This window comes from Oncorhynchus nerka, linkage group LG25, assembly GCF_034236695.1.
Source record: "Oncorhynchus nerka isolate Pitt River linkage group LG25, Oner_Uvic_2.0, whole genome shotgun sequence".
NCBI classification, from domain to species: domain Eukaryota; kingdom Metazoa; phylum Chordata; class Actinopteri; order Salmoniformes; family Salmonidae; genus Oncorhynchus; species Oncorhynchus nerka.
This window is the reverse complement of record NC_088420.1, coordinates 345080-367242: the sequence shown is the minus strand read 5'-3', so window position 1 is coordinate 367242 and position 22163 is coordinate 345080. Positions and strand designations below refer to the sequence as shown.

Here is a 22163-nt window from a genome sequence, read left to right as displayed (position 1 = left end):
GTCTCCCATGCCTTGTTGGGCTGCTTTCCATGAGCCCAGCCTGCCCTCTGGTTACCTTGTCTCCCATGCCTTGTTGGGCTACTATCCATGAGCCCAACCTGCCCTCTAGTTACATTGTCTCCCATGCCTGGTTAGGCTACTATCCATGAGCCCAGCCTGCCCTCTGGTTACCTTGTCTCCCATGCCTTGTTGGGCTACTATCCCTGAGCCCAGCCTGCCCTCTGGCTACCTTGTCTCCCATGCCTTGTTGGGCTACTATCCATGAGCCCAGCCTGCCCTCTGGTTACCTTGTCTCCCAAGCCTTGTTGGGCTACTATCCATGAGCCCAGCCTGCCCTCTGGTTACCTTGTCTCCCATTCCTTGTTGGGCTGCTATCCGTGAGCCCAGCCTGCCCTCTGGTTACCTTGTCTCCCATGCCTTGTTGGGCTGCTATCCCTGAGCCCAGCCTGCCCTCTGGTTACCTTGTCTCCCATGCCTTGTTGGGCTACTATCCATGAGCCCAGCCTGCCCTCTGGTTACCTTGTCTCCCATGCCTGGTTAGGCTACTATCCATGAGCCCAGCCTGCCCTCTGGTTACCTTGTCTCCCATGCCTTGTTGGGCTACTATCCCTGAGCCCAGCCTGCCCTCTGGTTACCTTGTCTCCCATGCCTTGTTGGGCTACTATCCCTGAGCCCAGCCTGCCCTCTGGTTACCTTGTCTCCCATGCCTTGTTGGGCTGCTATCCCTGAGCCCAGCCTGCCCTCTGGTTACCTTGTCTCCCATGCCTTGTTGGGCTGCTATCCCTGAGCCCAGCCTGCCCTCTGGTGGTCCTTCCACAGTATTTACTCAGGGGTGTGATACTTATGTAAATTAGATATTTCTGTATTTCATTCTCAATAAATTTGCAAAAAAATGTCTAAAAACATGTTTTGACTTTGTCATTATGGGTGAAGATGGGTGAGATTTTTTTTTATTTCATCCATTTTGAATTCAAGCTGTAATACAACAAAAGTTAGAGTACATTACAGCTTGGACTGTTCCTTCATTAGAGTCCTCAAGTCTGTCCAGTTAGAGTACATTACAGCTTGGACTGTTCCTTCATTAGAGTCCTCAAGTCTGTCCAGTTAGAGTACATTACAGCTCGGACTGTTCCTTCATTAGAGTCCTCAAGTCTGTCCAGTTACATTACAACTTGGACTGTTCTTTCATTAGAGTCCGCAAGTCTGTCCAGTTACATTAGAGCTTGGACTGTTCCTTCATTAGAGTCCTCAAGCCTGTTCAGTTACATTACAGCTTGGACTGTTCCTTCATTAGAGTCCTCAAGTCTGTCCAGTTACATTAGAGTCCTTCTGTCCAGTTACTGTTCCTTCATTAGAGTCCTCAAGTCTGTCCAGTTAGTGCACATTACAGCTTGGACTGTTCCTTCATTAGAGTCCTCAGTCTGTCCAGTAAGAGTACATTAGTCTGTCCAGTCCTAAGTCTGTCCAGTTACATTACAGATTGGACTGTTCCTTCATTAGAGTCCTCAAGTCTGTCCAGTTAGAGTACATTGCAGCTTGGTCTGTTCCTTCATTAGAGTCCTCAAGTCTGTCCAGTTAGTGCACATTGCAGCTTGGTCTGTTCCTTCATTAGAGTCCTCAAGTCTGTCCAGTTAGAGTACATTACAGCTTGGTCTGTTCCTTCATTAGAGTCCTCAAGTCTGTCCAGTTCCATTACAGCTTGGACTGTTCCTTCATTAGAGTCCTCAAGTCTGTCCAGTTACATTACAGCTTGGACTGTTCCTTCATTAGAGTCCTCAAGTCTGTCCAGTTACATTGCAGCTTGGACTGTTCCTTCATTAGAATCATCAAGTCTGTCCAGTTACATTATAGCTTGGACTGTTCCTTCATTGGAGTCCCAAGTCTGTCCAGTTAGAGTACATTACAGCTTGGACTGTTCCTTCATTAGAGTCCTCAAGTCTGTCCAGTTCCATTACAGCTTGGACTGTTCCTTCATTAGAGTCCTCAAGTATGTCCAGTTAGAGCACATTACAGCTTGGACTGTTCCATCATTAGAGTCCTCAAGTCTGTCCAGTTAGCGTACATTACTGCTTGGACTGTTCCTTCATTAGAGTCCTCAAGTCTGTCCAGTTAGTGCACATTACAGCTTGGACTGTTCCTTCATTAGAGTCCTCAAGTCTGTCCAGTTAGAGTACATTACAGCTTGGACTGTTCCTTCATTAGAGTCCTCAAGTCTGTCCAGTTAGAGTACATTACAGCTTGGACTGTTCCTTCATTAGAGTCCTCAAGTCTGTCCAGTTAGAGTACATTACAGCTTGGACTGTTCCTTCATTAGAGTCCTCAAGTCTGTCCAGTTACATTGCAGCTTGGACTGTTCCTTCATTAGAGTCCTCTAGTCTGTTCAGTTACATTACAGCTTGGACTGTTCCTTCATTAGAATCATCAAGTCTGTCCAGTTACATTACAGCTTGGACTGTTCCTTCATTAGAGTCCTCAAGTCTGTCCAGTTAGAGTACATTACAGCTTGGACTGTTCCTTCATTAGAGTCCTCAAGTATGTCCAGTTAGAGTACATTACAGCTTGGACTGTTCCATCATTAGAGTCCTCAAGTCTGTCCAGTTAGTGTACATTACAGCTTGGACTGTTCCTTCATTAGAGTCCTCAAGTCTGTCCAGTTAGAGTACATTACAGCTTGGACTGTTCCTTCATTAGAGTCCTCAAGTCTGTCCAGTTACATTATAGCTTGGACTGGTCCTTCATTAGAGTCCCAAGTCTGTCCAGTTAGAGTACATTACAGCCTTCTGTCCAGTTACATTAGTTCCTTCATTAGAGTCCTCAAGTCTGTCCAGTTACATTATAGCTTGGACTGGTCCTTCATTAGAGTCCCAAGTCTGTCCAGTTAGAGTACATTACAGCTTGGACTGTTCCTTCATTAGAGTCCTCAAGTCTGTCCAATTACATTACAGCTTGGACTGTTCCTTCATTAGAGTCCTCAAGTCTGTCCAGTTCCATTACAGCTTGGACTGTTCCTTCATTAGAGTCCTCAAGTATGTCCAGTTAGAGCACATTACAGCTTGGACTGTTCCATCATTAGAGTCCTCAAGTCTGTCCAGTTAGTGTACATTACAGCTTGGACTGTTCCTTCATTAGAGTCCTCAAGTCTGTCCAGTTAGAGTACATTACAGCTTGGACTGTTCCTTCATTAGAGTCCTCAAGTCTGTCCAGTTAGTGCACATTACAGCTTGGACTGTTCCTTCATTAGAGTCCTCAAGTCTGTCCAGTTACATTACAGCTTGGACTGTTCCTTCATTAGAGTCCTCAAGTCTGTCCAGTTAGTGTACATTACAGCTTGGACTGTTCCTTCATTAGAGTCCTCAAGTCTGTCCAGTTACATTACAGCTTGGACTGTTCCTTCATTAGAGTCCTCAAGTCTGTCCAGTTACATTACAACTTGGACTGTTCTTTCATTACAGTCCTGAAGTCTGTCCAGTTACATTATAGCTTGGACTGTTCCTTCATTAGAGTCCCAAGTCTGTCCAGTTAGAGTACAATACAGCTTGGACTGTTCCTTCATTAGAGTCCTCAAGTCTGTCCAATTACATTACAGCTTGGACTGTTCCTTCTTTAGAGTCCTCAAGTCTTTCCAGTTAGAGTACATTACAGCTTGGACTGTTCCTTCATTAGAGTCCTTAAGTCTGTCCAGTTAGAGTACATTACAGCTTGGACTGTTCCTTCATTAGAGTCCTCAAGTCTGTCCAGTTACATTACAGCATGGACTGTTCCTTCATTAGAGTCCTCAAGTCTGTCCAGTTACATTACAGCATGGACTGTTCCTTCAGCATGGACTGTTCCTTCATTAGAGTCCTCAAGTCTTCATTAGAGTCCTCAAGTCTGTCCAGTTACATTACAGCATTGGACTGTTCCTTCATTAGAGTCCTCAAGTCTGTCCAGTTACATTACAACTTGGAATGTTCCTTCATTAGAGTCCTCAAGTCTGTCCAGTTAGAGTACATTGCAGCTTGGTCTGTTCCTTCATTATAGTCCTCAAGTCTGTCCAGTTAGAGTACATTACAGCTTGGAGTGTTCCTTCATTAGAGTCCTCAAGTCTGTCCAGTTACATTACAGTTTGGACTGTTCCTTCATTAGAGTCCTCAAGTCTGTCCAGTTAGAGTACATTACAGCTTGGACTGTTCCTTCATTAGAGTCCTCAAGTCTGTCCAGTTAGAGTACATTACAGCTTGGACTGTTCCTTCATTAGAGTCCTCAAGTCTGTCCAGTTAGTGTACATTACAGCTTGGACTGTTCCTTCATTAGAGTCCTCAAGTCTGTCCAGTTAGTGTACATTACAGCTTGGACTGTTCCTTCATTAGAGTCCTCAAGTCTGTCCAGTTACATTACAGCTTGGACTGTTCCTTCATTAGAGTCCTCAAGTCTGTCCAGTTTGAGTACATTACAGCTTGGACTGTTCCTTCATTAGAGTCCTCAAGTCTGTCCAGTTAGTGTACACAACAGCTTGGACTGTTCCTTCATTAGAGTCCTCAAGTCTGTCCAGTTACATTACAGCTTGGACTGTTCCTTCATTAGAGTCCTCAAGTCTGTCCAGTTAGAGTACATTACAGCTTGGACTGTTCCTTCATTAGAGTCCTCAAGTCTGTCCAGTTACATTACAGCTTGGACTGTTCCTTCATTAGAGTCCTCAAGTCTGTCCAGTTAGAGTACATTACAGCTTGGACTGTTCCTTCATTAGAGTCCTCAAGTCTGTCCAGGTAGTGTACATTACAGCTTGGACTGTTCCTTCATTAGAGTCCTCAAGTCTGTCCAGTTCCATTACAGCTTGGACTGTTCCTTCATTAGAGTCTGTTCCAGTTCATTACAGCTTGAGTCCTTCATTAGAGTCCTCAAGTCGGCCCAGTTACATTACAGCTTGGACTGTTCCTTCATTAGAGTCCTCAAGTCTGTCCAGTTACATTACAGCTTGGAATGTTCCTTCATTAGAGTCCTCAAGTCTGTCCAGTTAGAGTACATTGCAGCTTGGTCTGTTCCTTCATTAGAGTCCTCAAGTCTGTCCACTTACATTACAGCATGGACTGTTCCTTCATTAGAGTCCTCAAGTCTTTCCAGTAAGAGTACATTACAACTTGGACTGTTCCTTCATTAGATTCCTCAAGTCTGTCCAGTTAGAGTACATTACAGCTTTGACTGTTCCTTCATTAGAGTCCTCAAGTATGTCCAGTTACATTACAGCGTGGACTGTTCCTTCATTAGAGTCCTCATCTCTGTCATGTTACAGTGCAGCTTGGACTGAGCCTTCATTAGACTCTTCCTCTCCTTCCAGTTACTGTACAATACAGCTTGGACTGTTCCTTCATTAGTCTTTCAATCCATCCAGTTGCAGCGCAGCTTGGACTGTCCCTCCGTTAGAGTCCTTCTGTTTTTCCAGCTGTATTGTGTTCTCTCCATCAATAGGATGCGCCCAGAGATCGTGGTGATGAACCAATCAGAGCCGACCAAAGAAAAGGAGAAGCAGGGCTTCTTCAGAGCAATAAAGAAGAAGAAGAAGAAGAACAAGTCCAAAACGGTGGGTGCTGTTCTCTTCTGTAATGTTATGGTCTGCCATACCCTCTGGAGTTAACATGTGTACAGTGCCAGTCATAAGTTTGGACGCACCTACTCATTCCAGGGTTTCTTTATTTCTACATGGTAAAATAATAGTGAAGATATCAAAACTATGACATCACACATATATGGAATCATGTATTAACCAAAATAGTGTTAAATATTTTTGAGATTCTTCAATGTTGCCACCCTTTTTGCCTTGATGACAGCTTTGCACACTCTTGGCATTCTCTCAACCAGCTTCATGAGGTCGTCACCTGGAATGTATTTCAATTAACAGGTGTGCCCTGGAATTTCTTTACTTCTTAATGCGTTTGAGCCAATCAGTTTTGTTGTAACAAGGTAAGGGGGATACAGAAGATGGCTCTATTTGGTAAAAGACCAAGTCCATATTATGGCAAGAACAGCTCAAATAAGCAAAGAGAAACGACAGTCCATCATTACTTTAAGACATAACGGTCAGTCAATACGTACAATTTCAAGAACTTTGAAAGTTTCTTCAAATGCAGTGGCTCTCATGAGGACCGACACAGGAATGGAAGACGCAGAGTTACCTCTGCTGCAGAGGATAAGTTCATTAGAGTTACCAGCCTCAGATTGGAAAGGAAGACCCAGAGTTACCTCTGCTGCAGAGGATAAGTTCATTAGAGATAACTGCACCTCAGATTGGATAGGAAGAGCCAGAGTTACCTCTGCTGCAGAGGATAAGTTCATTAGAGATAACTGCACCTCAGATTGGATAGGAAGACCCAGAGTTACCTCTGCTGCAGAGGATAAGTTCATTAGAGTTAACTGCACCTCAGATTGGATAGGAAGACCCAGAGTTACCTCTGCTGCAGAGGATAAGTTCATTAGAGTTACCAGCCTCAGATTGGAAAGGAAGACCCAGAGTTACCTCTGCTGCAGAGAATAAGTTCATTAGAGTTAACTGCACCTCAGATTGGAAAGGAAGACCCAGAGTTACCTCTGCTGCAGAGAATAAGTTCATTAGAGTTAACTGCACCTCAGATTGGAAAGGAAGACCCAGAGTTACCTCTGCTGCAGAGAATAAGTTCATTAGAGTTAACTGCACCTCAGATTGGATAGGAAGACCCAGAGTTACCTCTGCTGCAGAGGATAAGTTCATTAGAGTTAACTGCACCTCAGATTGCAGCCCAAATAAATGCTGACAGACGCATCTCAACATCAACTGTTCAGAAGAGAATCAGGCCTTCATGGTCGAATTGCTGCAAATAAACCACTACTAAAGGACACCTATAAGAAGAAGAGACTTGCTTTTGGCCAAGAAACACCAGCAATGCACATTAGACCAGGGGAAATTTGTCCTTTGGTCTGATGAGTCCAAATTTGAGATTTTTGGTCCAACCGTCGTGTCTTTGTGAGACGCAGAGTAGGTGAAGTGATGATCGCCACATGTGGTTCCTACCGTGAGGCATTTTTATTTATTTTTATTTAATTTTGTCTTTATTTAATCAGGCAGGCACAACTGCGACCTGCAACTGCAACTGCGGCCAAGATAAAGCAAAGCAGTGCGACATAAACAACAACACAGAGTTACACATGGAATAAACAACAACACAGAGTTACACATGGAATAAACAACAACACAGAGTTACACGTGGAATAAACAACAACACAGAGTTACACATGGAATAAACAACAACACAGAGTTACACATGGAATAAACAACAACACAGAGTTACACATGGAATAAACAACAACACAGAGTTACACGTGGAATAAACAACAACACAGAGTTACACATGGAGTAAACAACAACACAGAGTTACACAGGGAGTAAAACAACAACACAGAGTTACACATGGAATAAACAACAACACAGAGTTACACATGGAATAAACAACAACACAGAGTTACACAGGGAGTAAAACAACAACACAGAGTTACACAGGGAGTAAAACAACAACACAGAGTTACACATGGAATAAACAACAACACAGAGTTACACAGGGAGTAAAACAACAACACAGAGTTACACATGGAATAAACAACAACACAGAGTTACACAGGGAGTAAAACAACAACACAGAGTTACACATGGAATAAACAACAACACAGAGTTACACATGGAATAAACAACAACACAGAGTTACACAGGGAGTAAAACAACAACACAGAGTTACACATGGAATAAAACAACAACACAGAGTTACACAGGGAGTAAAACAACAACACAGAGTTACACATGGAATAAACAACAACACAGAGTTACACATGGAATAAACAACAACACAGAGTTACACAGGGAGTAAAACAACAACACAGAGTTACACATGGAATAAAACAACAACACAGAGTTACACGTGGAGTAAACAACAACACAGAGTTACACAGGGAGTAAAACAACAACACAGAGTTACACGTGGAGTAAACAACAACACAGAGTTACACATGGAATAAACAAACATACAGTCAATAACACAATAGAAGAAAAGTGTATATATATATATACAGTGTGTGCAAATGGCGTGAGGAGGTGAGGCAATAAATAGGCCATAGTGGCAAAGTAATTACAATTTAGCAAATTAACACTGGAGTGATAGATGTGCAGATGATGATGATGTGCAAGTAGAGATACTGGTGTGCAAAAAAGTAAATAAAAACAATATGGGGATGAGTTAGGTAGATTGGATGGGCTGTTTACAGATGGGCTGTGTACAGCTGCAGCGATCGTTTAGCTGCTCAGATAGCTGATGTTTAAAGACAGGAGGAGGAGGAGGTGTGGGGGTGCTTTGCTGGTGACACTGTCTGTGATTTATTTAGAATTCAAGGCACACTTAACCAGCAGGGCTATCACAGCATTCTGTAGCGATACGCCATCCCATCTGGTTTGGACATAGTGGTACTATCATTTGTTTTTCAACAGGACAATGACCCAACACACCTCTAGGCTGTGTAAGGGCTATTTGACCAAAAAGGAGAGTTATGGGAATGCTGCATCAGATGACCTAGCCTCGATAATGACTCAACCTCAACCCAATTGAGATGCTTTGGGATGAGTTGGACCACAGAGTGAAGGAAAAGAAGCCAACAAGTGCTCAGCATATGTGGGAACTTCTTCAAGACTGTTGGAAAAACATTCCAGGTGAAGAGAATGCCAAGAGTGTGCAAAACTGTCATCAAGGCAAAGGTGGGCTACTTTGAAGAATCTAAAATATATTTAGATTTATTTAACACTTTTTTGGTTACTACATGATTCCATATGTGTTATTTCATAATTTTGATGTCTTCACTACTATTTTACAATGAAGAAAATTGTAAAAATAAATAAAAACCCTTGAACGAGTAGGTGTGTCCAAACTTTTGACTGGTACTGTATGTGTCTTTACGTATGTGTAGTATCTCTACATAATGCTTAAGTCTGTCTATATATCACAGTGTTTCCTTCTTTGGCCTCTGCTTCCTTACATATCTTGTATGTTACCATGACAAAGACACCTCATACAGTATATGTTGTTGTTGCCCATCTTTCCCTGCAGTCATGTGGTTCTTATTTTGCAGATGACGCTCCCAGACAGAAGGACTCCCCTCATGAAGAAATGTATTTTCCCCCTCTGTAACTCAAAGAATAACATAAAGCACATCTCCTCAGTGATGGTGCTACCTGTTGTCTCTTCTCCCATGGTGTATCTCTTCTCTACAGTACTAGTCTAACCCCATGGAACCATTGTCATCACCGCATGCTGATGTTAACATAATGAATCAACTCTAATTCATCTCCTCTTGTCTGGTCTCTAATCATTATAATCATTATGAAACTAGAACCAACCAGATCCATCAAACGCTCAAACAGGACGTCATCAGGAGGTTAGTATGTAGACCTAGTGTACTCTTATAGTGTACTTTAATCACATAGCTAGACACATGCTACTTTGGTCATGATGACATCATGAGAGCCCTATTTGGAGCGTTCAAACAAATTGAACCAACACAATTCACTGTAAAGCTGATTTATAATATGGATTGAATCCTCTATCAAAATGTTTCTATCCAGACCAGGACAATCTGACCAGATAGGGCCCTTCAGAAAATGTTATTTCAGTCACTTCATGGATCTGTTGTTGGGTAGTTTACCTTTCCTGTCCTCATTCTGTGGGCCTACAGGATTCTGATTCTGTTGTCACCTGTGACTCCAGCTGTACAGGCAGGCAGCTGACAGCATGCGGAGAGGTCGGGGTGAGGGAGGGAAGGGTGAGAGGGTGGCGGGATAGTCTTGCATGGTTAAGAACTGAAAATCTTGAAGGTGCACATTATCTTCCCTGCTGTACCCCAGAATATCCCCTCTGGTCTACCCCAGAATATCCCCTCTGGTCTACCCCAGAATATCCCCTCTGGTCTACCCCAGAATATACCCCCTGCTGTACCCCAGAATATCCCCTCTGCTCTACCCCAGAATATCCCCTCTGCTCTACCCCAGAATATACCCCCTGCTGTACCCCAGAATATCCTCCCTGCTCTACCCCAGAATATCCCCTCTGGTCTACCCCAGAATATCCCCAGAATATCCCCTCTGCTCTACCCCAGAATATCCCATCTGCTCTACCCCAGAATATACCCCCTGCTGTACCCCAGAATATCCCCTCTGCTCTACCCCAGAATATCCCTTCTGGTCTACCCCAGAATATCCCCTCTGCTCTACCCCAGAATATCCCCTCTGGTCTACCCCAGAATATCCCCTCTGCTCTACCCCAGAATATCCCTCTGCTCTACCCCAGAATATCCCCTCTGCTCTACCCCAGAATATACCCCCTGCTCTACCCCAGAATATCCCCTCTGCTCTACCCCAGAATATACCCCTGCTCTACCCCAGAATATCCCCTCTGCTCTACCCCAGAATATCCCCTCTGGTCTACCCCAGAATATCCCCTCTAGTCTACCCCAGAATATCCCCTCTAGTCTACCCCAGATTATCCTCCCTTCTGTACCCCAGATTATCCCCTCTGGTCTACCCCAGAATATCCCCTCTGCTCTACCCCAGAATATCCCCTCTGCTCTACCCCAGAATATCCCCTCTGCTCTACCCCAGAATATCCCCTCTGCTCTACCCCAGAATATACCCCTGCTCTACCCCAGAATATCCCCTCTGCTCTACCCCAGAATATCCCCTCTGCTCTACCCCAGAATATCCCCTCTGGTCTACCCCAGAATATCCCCTCTAGTCTACCCCAGAATATCCCCTCTAGTCTACCCCAGATTATCCTCCCTTCTGTACCCCAGATTATCCCCTCTGGTCTACCCCAGAATATCCCCTCTGCTCTACCCCAGAATATCCCCTCTGCTCTACCCCAGAATATCCCCTCTGCTCTACCCCAGAATATCCCCTCTGGTCTACCCCAGAATATCCCCTCTGCTCTACCCCAGAATATCCCCTCTGCTCTACCCCAGAATATCCCTTCTGGTCTACCCCAGAATATCCCTCCTGCTCTACCCCAGAATATCCCTCCTGCTCTACCCCAGAATATCCCTTCTGGTCTACCCCAGAATATCCCCTCTGGTCTACCCCAGAATATACCCCCTGCTGTACCCCAGAATATCCTCCCTGCTGTACCCCAGAATATCCCCTCTGGTCTACCGCAGAATATCCCCTCTGGTCTACCCCAGAATATCCCCTCTGCTCTACCCCAGAATATCCCCTCTGCTCTACCCCAGAATAATCCCCCTGCTCTACCCCAGAATATCCCCTCTGCTCTACCCCAGAATATCCCTCTGGTCTACCCCAGAATATCCCCTCTGCTCTACCCCAGAATATCCCCTCTGCTCTACCCCAGAATATCCCCTCTGCTCTACCCCAGAATATCCCCTCTGCTCTACCCCAGAATATCCCCTCTGCTCTACCCCAGAATATCCCCTCTGCTCTACCCCAGAATATCCTCCCTGCTCTACCCCAGAATATCCCCTCTGGTCTACCCCATAATATCCCCCCTGCTCTACCCCAGAATATCCCCTCTGCTCTACCTCAGAATATCCCCTCTGGTCTACCCCAGAATATCCCTTCTGGTCTTCCCCAGAATATCCCCTCTGCTCTACCCCAGAATATCCCCTCTGCTCTACCCCAGAATATCCCCTCTGGTCTACCCCAGAATATCCCCTCTGGTCTACCCCAGAATATCCCCTCTGGTCTACCCCAGAATATCCCCTCTGGTCTACCCCAGAATATCCCCTCTGCTCTACCCCAGAATATCCCCTCTGGTCTACCCCAGAATATCCCCTCTGGTCTACCCCAGAATATCCCCTCTGGTCTACCCCAGAATATCTCCTCTGGTCTACCCCAGAATATCCCCTCTGCTCTACCCCAGAATACCCCCTCTGGTCTACCCCAGAATATCCCCTCTAGTCTACCCCAGAATATCCCCTCTGGTCTACCCCATAATATCCCCCTGCTCTACCCCAGAATATCCCCTCTGCTGTACCCCAGAGTATCCCCTCTGCTCTACCCCAGAATATCCTCCCTGCTGTACCCCAGAATATCCCCCCTGCTCTACCCCAGAATATACCCCCTGCTGTACCCCAGAATATCCCCTCTGCTCTACCCAAGAATATCCCCTCTGGTCTACCCCAGAATATCCCCTCTGCTCTACCCCAGAATATCCTCCCTGCTCTACCCCATAATATCCCCTCTGCTCTACCCCAGAATATCCCCCCTGCTGTACCCCAGAATAGCCCCCTGGTCTACCCCAGAATATCCCCTCTAGTCTACCCCAGAATATCCCCTCTGGTCTACCCCAGAATATCCCCTCTGGTCTACCCCAGATTATCCCCTCTGCTCTACCCCAGAATATCCCCTCTGCTCTACCCCAGAATATCCCCTCTGGTCTACCCCAGAATATCCCCTCTGCTCTACCCCAGAATATCCCCCCTGCTCTACCCCAGAATACCCCTCTGCTCTACCCCAGAATATCCCCTCTGGTCTACCCCAGAATATCCCCTCTAGTCCACCCCAGAATATCCCCTCTAGTCTACCCCAGATTATCCTCCCTTCTGTACCCCAGATTATCCCCTCTGGTCTACCCCAGAATATCCCCTCTGCTCTACCCCAGAATATCCCCTCTGGTCTACCCCAGAATATCCCCTCTGCTCTACCCCAGAATATCCCCTCTGCTCTACCCCAGAATATCCCTTATGGTCTACCCCAGAATATCCCTCCTGCTCTACCCCAGAATATCCCTTCTGGTCTACCCCAGAATATCCCCTCTGGTCTACCCCAGAATATACCCCCTGCTGTACCCCAGAATATCCTCCCTGCTGTACCCCAGAATATCCCTCTGGTCTACCCCAGAATATCCCCTCTGCTCTACCCCAGAATATCCCCTCTGCTCTACCCCAGAATATCCCCTCTGCTCTACCCCAGAATATCCCCTCTGCTCTACCTCAGAATATCCCCTCTGCTCTACCCCGAATATCCCCTCTGGTCTACCCCAGAATATCCCCTCTGCTCTACCCCAGAATATCTCCTCTGGTCTACCCCAGAATATCCCCTCTGCTCTACCCCAGAATAATCCCCCTGCTCTACCCCAGAATATCCCCTCTGCTCTACCCCAGAATATCCTCCCTGCTGTACCCCAGAGTATCCCCTCTGCTCTACCCCAGAATATCCCTTCTGGTCTACCCCAGAATATCCCCTCTGGTCTACCCCAGAATATCCCCTCTAGTCTACCCCAGATTATCCTCCCTTCTGTACCCCAGATTATCCCCTCTGGTCTACCCCAGAATATCCCCTCTGCTCTACCCCAGAATATCCCCTCTGGTCTACCCCAGAATATCCCCTCTGGTCAACCCAGAATATCCCCTCTGCTCTACCCCAGAATATCCCCTCTGCTCTACCCCAGAATATCCCTTCTGGTCTACCCCAGAATATCCCTCCTGCTCTACCCCAGAATATCCCTCCTGCTCTACCCCAGAATATCCCTTCTGGTTTACCCCAGAATATCCCCTCTGGTCTACCCCAGAATATCCCCTCTAGTCTACCCCAGAATATCCCCTCTGCTCTACCCCAGAATATCCCCTCTGCTCTACCCCAGAATATCCCCTCTGCTCTACCCCAGAATATCCCTTCTGGTCTTCCCCAGAATATCCCCTCTGCTCTACCCCAGAATATCCCCTCTGCTCTACCCCAGAATATCTCCTCTGGTCTACCCCAGAATATCCCCTCTGCTCTACCCCAGAATAATCCCCCTGCTCTACCCCAGAATATCCCCTCTGCTCTACCCCAGAATATCCTCCCTGCTCTACCCCAGAATATCCTCCCTGCTGTACCCCAGAATATCCCCTCTGCTCTACCCCAGAATATCCCCTCTGCTCTACCCCAGAATATCCCCTCTGCTCTACCCCAGAATATCCCCTCTGCTCTACCCCAGAATATCCCCTCTGCTCTACCCCAGAATATCCCCTTTGCTCTACCCCAGAATATCCCCTCTGGTCTACCCCAGAATATCCCCTCTGCTCTACCCCAGAATATCCCCTCTGCTCTACCCCAGAATATCCCCTCTGGTCTACCCCATAATATCCCCTCTGCTCTACCCCAGAATATCCCCTCTGCTCTACCCCAGAATATCCCCTTTGCTCTACCCCAGAATATCCCCTCTGGTCTACCCCAGAATATCCCTCTGCTCTACCCCAGAATATCCCCTCTGCTCTACCCCAGAATATCCCCTCTGGTCTACCCCATAATATCCCCTCTGGTCTACCCCAGAATATCCCCTCTAGTCCACCCCAGAATATCCCCTCTAGTCTACCCCAGATTATCCTCCCTTCTGTACCCCAGATTATCCCCTCTGGTCTACCCCAGAATATCCCCTCTGCTCTACCCCAGAATATCCCCTCTGGTCTACCCCAGAATATCCCCTCTGCTCTACCCCAGAATATCCCCTCTGCTCTACCCCAGAATATCCCTTATGGTCTACCCCAGAATATCCCTCCTGCTCTACCCCAGAATATCCCTTCTGGTCTACCCCAGAATATCCCCTCTGGTCTACCCCAGAATATACCCCTGCTGTACCCCAGAATATCCTCCCTGCTGTACCCCAGAATATCCTCTGGTCTACCCCAGAATATCCCCTCTGCTCTACCCCAGAATATCCCCTCTGCTCTACCCCAGAATATCCCCTCTGCTCTACCCCAGAATATCCCCTCTGCTCTACCCCAGAATATCCCCTCTGCTCTACCCCAGAATATCCCCTTTGCTCTACCCCAGAATATCCCCTCTGGTCTACCCCAGAATATCCCCTCTGCTCTACCCCAGAATATCCCCTCTGCTCTACCCCAGAATATCCCCTCTGGTCTACCCCATAATATCCCCTCTGCTCTACCCCAGAATATCCCCTCTGCTCTACCCCAGAATATCCCCTTTGCTCTACCCCAGAATATCCCCTCTGGTCTACCCCAGAATATCCCCTCTGCTCTACCCCAGAATATCCCCTCTGCTCTACCCCAGAATATCCCCTCTGGTCTACCCCATAATATCCCCTCTGGTCTACCCCAGAATATCCCCTCTAGTCCACCCCAGAATATCCCCTCTAGTCTACCCCAGATTATCCTCCCTTCTGTACCCCAGATTATCCCCTCTGGTCTACCCCAGAATATCCCTCTGCTCTACCCCAGAATATCCCCTCTGGTCTACCCCAGAATATCCCCTCTGCTCTACCCCAGAATATCCCCTCTGCTCTACCCCAGAATATCCCTTATGGTCTACCCCAGAATATCCCTCCTGCTCTACCCCAGAATATCCCTTCTGGTCTACCCCAGAATATCCCCTCTGGTCTACCCCAGAATATACCCCTGCTGTACCCCAGAATATCCTCCCTGCTGTACCCCAGAATATCCCTCTGGTCTACCCCAGAATATCCCCTCTGCTCTACCCCAGAATATCCCCTCTGCTCTACCCCAGAATATCCCCTCTGCTCTACCCCAGAATATCCCCTCTGCTCTACCTCAGAATATCCCCTCTGCTCTACCCCGAATATCCCCTCTGGTCTACCCCAGAATATCCCCTCTGCTCTACCCCAGAATATCTCCTCTGGTCTACCCCAGAATATCCCCTCTGCTCTACCCCAGAATAATCCCCCTGCTCTACCCCAGAATATCCCCTCTGCTCTACCCCAGAATATCCCCTCTCTGGTATCCCCTTTGCTCTACCCCAGAATATCCCCTCTGGTCTACCCCAGAATATCCCCTCTGCTCTACCTCAGAATATCCCCTCTGCTCTACCCCAGAATAATCCCCTCTGCTCTACCCCAGAATATCCTCCCTGCTGTACCCCAGAATATCCCCTCTGCTCTACCCCAGAATATCCCTTCTGGTCTACCCCAGAATATCCCCTCTGGTCTACCCCAGAATATCCCCTCTAGTCTACCCCAGATTATCCTCCCTTCTGTACCCCAGATTATCCCTCTGGTCTACCCCAGAATATCCCCTCTGCTCTACCCCAGAATATCCCCTCTGGTCTACCCCAGAATATCCCCTCTGGTCAACCCAGAATATCCCCTCTGCTCTACCCCAGAATATCCCCTCTGCTCTACCCCAGAATATCCCTTCTGGTCTACCCCAGAATATCCCTCCTGCTCTACCCCAGAATATCCCTCCTGCTCTACCCCAGAATATCCCTTCTGGTTTACCCCAGAATATCCCCTCTGGTCTACCCCAGAATATCCCCTCTAGTCTACCCCAGAATATCCCCTCTGCTCTACCCCAGAATATCCCCTCTGCTCTACCCCAGAATATCCCCTCTGCTCTACCCCAGAATATCCCTTCTGGTCTTCCCCAGAATATCCCCTCTGCTCTACCCCAGAATAATCCCCTGCTCTACCCCAGAATATCCCTCTGCTCTACCCCAGAATATCCTCCTGCTGTACTATCCTCTGCTCTACCCCAGAATATCCTCCCTGCTGTACCCCAGAATATCCCCTCTGCTCTACCCCAGAATATCCCCTCTGCTCTACCCCAGAATATCCCTCTGCTCTACCCCAGAATATCCCCTCTGGTCTACCCCAGAATATCCCCCCAGAATCTGAATATACCCCTGCTGTACCCCAGAATATCCCCTCTGCTCTACCCCAGAATATCCCCTCTGCTCTACCCCAGAATATCCCCTCTGCTCTACCCCAGAATATCCCCTCTGCTCTACCCCAGAATATCCCCTCTGGTCCCTCTGGTCTACCCCAGAATATCCCCTCTGCTCTACCCCAGAATATCCCCTCTGCTCTACCCCAGAATATCCCCTCTGCTCTACCCCAGAATATCCCCTTTGCTCTACCCCAGAATATCCCCTCTGGTCTACCCCAGAATATCCCCTCTGGTCTACCCCAGAATATCCCCTCTGCTCTACCCCAGAATATCCCCTCTGCTCTACCCCAGAATATCCCCTCTGGTCTACCCCATAATATCCCCTCTGCTCTACCCCAGAATATCCCCTCTGCTCTACCCCAGAATATCCCTCCTGCTGTAACCCAGAATATCCTCTAGTTCTACAGACAGAGAGAACAGAGGGTAGCAATGGTTTTTAGGGCCTATGACAGTCCAACCCACACCATGTAGCATAATGGTAAGTATTTAGGGGCTTTGACAGTCCAACCCACACCTTGTAGCATAAAGGTAACTATTTAGGGGCTTTGACAGTCCAATCCACACCTTGTAGCATAATGGTAACTCTTTATTTATTTATTTATTTTATTTTATTTCACCTTTATTTAACCAGGTAGGCTAGTTGAGAACAAGTTCTCATTTGCAACTGCGACCTGGCCAAGATAAAGCATAGCAGTGTGAACAGACAACACAGAGTTACACATGGAGTAAACAATTAACAAGTCAATAACACAGTAGAAAAAAAGAAAAAAAAGAGAGTCTATATACATTGTGTGCAAAAGGCATGAGGAGGTAGGCGAATAATTACAATTTTGCAGATTAACACTGGAGTGATAAATTATCAGATGGACATGTACAGGTAGAGATATTGGTGTGCAAATGAGCAGAAAAGTAAATAAATATAAACAGTATGGGGAAGAGGTAGGTAAAATTGGGTGGGCTATTTAGCAGATGTTTGAAGTTGGTGAGGGAGATAAAAGTCTCCAACTTCAGCGATTTTTGCAATTAGTTCGTCACAGGCAGCAGAGAACTGGAACGAAAGGCGGCCAAATGAGGTGTTGGCTTTAGGGATGATCAGTGAGATACACCTGCTGGAGCGCGGGTGGGTGTTGCCATCGTGACCAGTGAACTGAGATAAGGCGGAGCTTTACCTAGCATGGACTTGTAGATGACCTGGAGCCAGTGGGTCTGGCGACGAATATGTAGCGAGGGCCAGCCGACTAGAGCGTACAAGTCGCAGTGGTGGGTGGTATAAGGTGCTTTAGTAACAAAACGGATGGCACTGTGATAAACTGCATCCAGTTTGCTGAGTAGAGTGTTGGAAGCTATTTTGTAGATGACATCGCCGAAGTCGAGGATCGGTAGGATAGTCAGTTTTACTAGGGTAAGTTTGGCGGCGTGAGTGAAGGAGGCTTTGTTGCGGAATAGAAAGCCGACTAGATTTGATTTTAGATTGGAGATGTTTGATATGAGTCTGGAAGGAGAGTTTACAGTCTAGCCAGACACCTAGGTACTTGTAGATGTCCACATATTCTAGGTCGGAACCATCCAGGGTGGTGATGCTAGTCGGGCGTGCGGGTGCAGGCAGCGAATGGTTGAAAAGCATGCATTTGGTTTTACTAGCGTTTAAGAGCAGTTGGAGGCCACGGAAGGAGTGTTGTATGGCATTGAAGCTCGTTTGGAGGTTAGATAGCACAGTGTCCAAGGACGGGCCGGAAGTATACAGAATGGTGTCGTCTGCGTAGAGGTGGATCAGGGAATCGCCCGCAGCAAGAGCAAGATCATTGATATATACAGAGAAAAGAGTCGGCCCGAGAATTGAGCCCCCATAGAGACTGCCAGAGGATCGGACAGCATGCCCTCCGATTTGACACACTGAACTCTGTCTACAAAGTAGTTGGTGAACCAGGCAAGGCAGTCATCAGGAAAACCGAGGCTACTGAGTCTGCCGATAAGAATATGGTGATTGACAGAGTCGAAAGCCTTGGCAAGGTCGATGAAGACGGCTGCACATTACTGTCTTTTATCGATGGCGGTTATGATATCGTTTAGTACCTTGAGCGTGGCTGAGGTGCACCCGTGACCGGCTTGGAAACCAGATTGCACAGCGGAGAAGGTACGGTGGGATTCGAGATGGTCAGTCAGCTGGGAGCTGAGGGGGGTCGGTAGCAGGCGGCAACATTGAGAGACTTTTTTCTGGAGAGAGTAATTTTTAAAATTAGTAGTTCGAACTGTTTGGGTATGGACCTGGAAAGTATGACATTACTGTGCAGGCTATCTCTGCAGTAGACTGCAACTCCTCCCCCTTTGGCAGTTATATCTTGACGGAAAATGTTATAGTTGGGTATGGAAATCTCAGAATTTATGCTGGCCTTCCTGAGTCAGGATTCAGACAGCCCAAACCACACCTTGTAGCATAATGGTAAGTCTTTAGGGGCTATGACAGTCCAAACCACACCTTGTAGCATAATGGTAACTATTTAGGGGCTGGTGTTGCAGGGGGAATGTTCTGGTGTTGCTGGGGGAATATTCTGGGGTTGCTGGGGGAATGTTCTGGTGTTGCTGGGGAAATGTTCTGGTGTTGCTGGGGGAATGTTCTGGGGTTGCAGGGGGAATGTTCTGGGGTTGCAGTGGGAATGTTCTGGGGTTGCAGGGGGAATGTTCAGTGGTTGCGTTGGGAATGTTCTGCGGTTGCGTTCGGAATGTTCTGGAGTTCTGGGCTGAGTGGTGAAGTCTAACGTCTGACCTCTGTATGGTGATAGGTCCCAGGTGACGGGGCAGATCACGTGGTCGTCCAGAAGTCCGCCCGGTCATCGGGTCATCAGAGCAGCCGCCACCGGAACCAGGAGCGGGACCAATCACGGGAGAGAGACAGAGAACAATCACGGGAGAGAAACTGGCCATCAGAAAAAATGTCTGATGCACACTGTCAGGTAAAGCCAAATATGGTGTATAAATTAAGATGGTTCACTCAAGCCGTCAGTTTTGGTCTACTTAACTGGGTGTCTTAACTGGGTGCGATAGCAGCTGGGTTTGGTCTGCTGAGTTCATTGACTGTCAATGAACCATAAACAAACAGCGAGTGGGATGTCTCTTCTTACGTCTCTGAAAAACCCTGGCCCCTTAACCTATCCCATCTCCTGAGCAATGTCAACTGCCTAATGGATATTTTTCTAGATCGTTAATGTTGAAATAAAGTCTGAATGCTAGGAGTCTCTGATTAGAGTTTGGTGGGTGTTGGTTTTCTGGTTAGGGTTAGGTGGGTGTTGGTTTTCTGGTTAGGGTTATGTGTGTTGGTGGGTGTTGGTTTTCTGGTTAAGGTTAGGTGTGTAGGTGGGGGGGTTTCTGATTAGGGTGTGGTGGGTGTTGGTTTTCTGATTAGGGTTTGGTGGGTGTTGGTTTTCTGATTAGGGTTTGGTGGGTGTTGGTTTTCTGATTAGGGTTTGGTGGGTGTTGGTTTCTGATTAGGGTTTGGTGGGTGTTGGTTTTCTGGTTAGGGTTATGTGTGTAGGTGGGTGTTGGTTTTCTGGTTAGGGTTAGGTGGGTGTTGGGTTTCTGGTTAGGGTTAGGTGGGTGTTGGGTTTCTGGTTAGGGTTATGTGTGTAGGTAGGTGTTGGTTTTCTGGTTAGGGTTAGGTGGGTGTTGGGTTTCTGGTTAGGGTTAGGTGGGTGTTGGGTTTCTGGTTAGGGTTAGGTGGGTGTTGGGTTTCTGGTTAGGGTTAGGTGGGTGTTGGGTTTCTGGTTAGGGTTTGGTGGGTGTTGGTTTCTGATTAGGGTTTGGTGGGTGTTGGTTTTCTGGTTAGGGTTATGTGTGTAGGTGGGTGTTGGTTTTCTGGTTAGGGTTAGGTGGGTGTTGGGTTTCTGGTTAGGGTTAGGTGGGTGTTGGTTTTCTGGTTAGGGTTAGGTGAGTGTTGGGTTTCTGGTTAGGGTTAGGTGGGTGTTGGGTTTCTGGTTAGGGTTAGGTGGGTGTTGGGTTTCTGGTTAGGGTTAGGTGGGTGTTGGGTTTCTGGTTAGGGTTAGGTGGGTGTTGGGTTTCTGGTTAGGGTTAGGTGGGTGTTGGGTTTCTGGTTAGGGTTATGTGTGTGGGTGGGTGTTGGGTTTCTGGTTAGGGTTAGGTGGGTGTTGGTTTTCTGGTTAGGGTTAGGTGGGTGTTGGTTTTCTGGTTAGGGTTATGTGTGTAGGTGGGTGTTGGTTTTCTGGTTAGGGTTAGGTGGGTGTTGGGTTTCTGGTTAGGGTTAGGTGGGTGTTGGGTTTCTGGTTAGGGTTAGGTGGGTGTTGGGTTTCTGGTTAGGGTTAGGTGGGTGTTGGTTTTCTGCTTAGGGTTAGGTGGGTGTTGGGTTTCTGGTTAGGGTTAGGTGGGTGTTGGGTTTCTGGTTAGGGTTAGGTGGGTGTTGGGTTTCTGGTTAGGGTTAGGTGGGTGTTGGGTTTCTGGTTAGGGTTAGGTGGGTGTTGGGTTTCTGGTTAGGGTTAGGTGGGTGTTGGGTTTCTGGTTAGGGTTAGGTGGGTGTTGGGTTTCTGATTAGGGTTATGTGTGTTTCTGAGGTGGGGGTGTTGGTTTCTGTTGGGTTTCTGGTTAGGGTTAGGTGGGTGTTGGGTTTCTGGTTAGGGTTAGGTGGGTGTTGGTTTTCTGGTTAGGGTTATGTGTGGGTGGTGTTGGTTTTCTGGTTAAGGTTAGGTGTGTTAGGTGGGGGGTTTCTGATTAGGGTGTGGTGGGTGTTGGTTTTCTGATTAGGGTTAGGTGGGTGTTGGTTTTCTGATTAGGGTTTGGTGGGTGTTGGTTTTCTGATTAGGGTTCGGTGGGTGTTGGTTTCTGATTAGGGTTTGGTGGGTGTTGGGTTTCTGGTTAGGGTTAGGTGGGTGTTGGGTTTCTGGTTAGGGTTATGTGTGTAGGTGGGTGTTGGTTTTCTGGTTAGGGTTAGGTGGGTGTTGGGTTTCTGGTTAGGGTTATGTGTGTAGGTGGGTGTTGGTTTTGGGTTGGTTAGGGTTAGGTGGGTGTTGGGTTTCTGGTTAGGGTTAGGTGGGTGTTGGGTTTCTGGTTAGGGTTAGGTGGGTGTTGGGTTTCTGGTTAGGTTAGTGTTGGGTTTCTGGTTAGGTGGGGGTGTTGGGTTTCTGGTTAGGGTTAGGTGGGTGTTGGGTTTCTGGTTAGGGTTAGGTGGGTGTTGGGTTTCTGGTTAGGGTTAGGTGGGTGTTGGGTTTCTGGTTAGGGTTAGGTGGGTGTTGGGTTTCTGGTTAGGGTTAGGTGGGTGTTGGGTTTCTGGTTAGGGTTAGGTGGGTGTTGGGTTTCTGGTTAGGGTTAGGTGGGTGTTGGGTTTCTGGTTAGGGTTAGGTGGGTGTTGGGTTTCTGGTTAGGGTTAGGTGGGTGTTGGGTTTCTGGTTAGGGTTGGTTAGGTTATGTGTGTAGGTGGGTGTTGGGTTTCTGGTTAGGGTTAGGTGGGTGTTGGGTTTCTGGTTAGGGTTAGGTGGGTGTTGGGT

At 47.4% G+C, this 22163-nt stretch overlaps 1 protein-coding gene across 3 annotated transcripts in view; it reads left to right on the top strand.

Moving 5' to 3' along the window:
• LOC115122708 (cyclin-dependent kinase-like 5) overlaps positions 1-22163 on the top strand; it is a 300065-nt gene that overhangs the window by 267257 nt on the left and 10645 nt on the right. For 2 of the 3 annotated variants that reach the window (XM_065009456.1, XM_065009455.1), the window contains exons 15-17: positions 5446-5557; positions 9379-9423; positions 19455-19625. In XM_065009456.1, the coding sequence (XP_064865528.1) occupies positions 5446-5557; positions 9379-9423; positions 19455-19625 (328 nt within the window). Of the gene's footprint in view, positions 1-5445; positions 5558-9117; positions 9424-19454; positions 19626-22163 lie in introns of those variants that run through there. The other variant, XR_010461060.1, reaches the window with a different exon arrangement.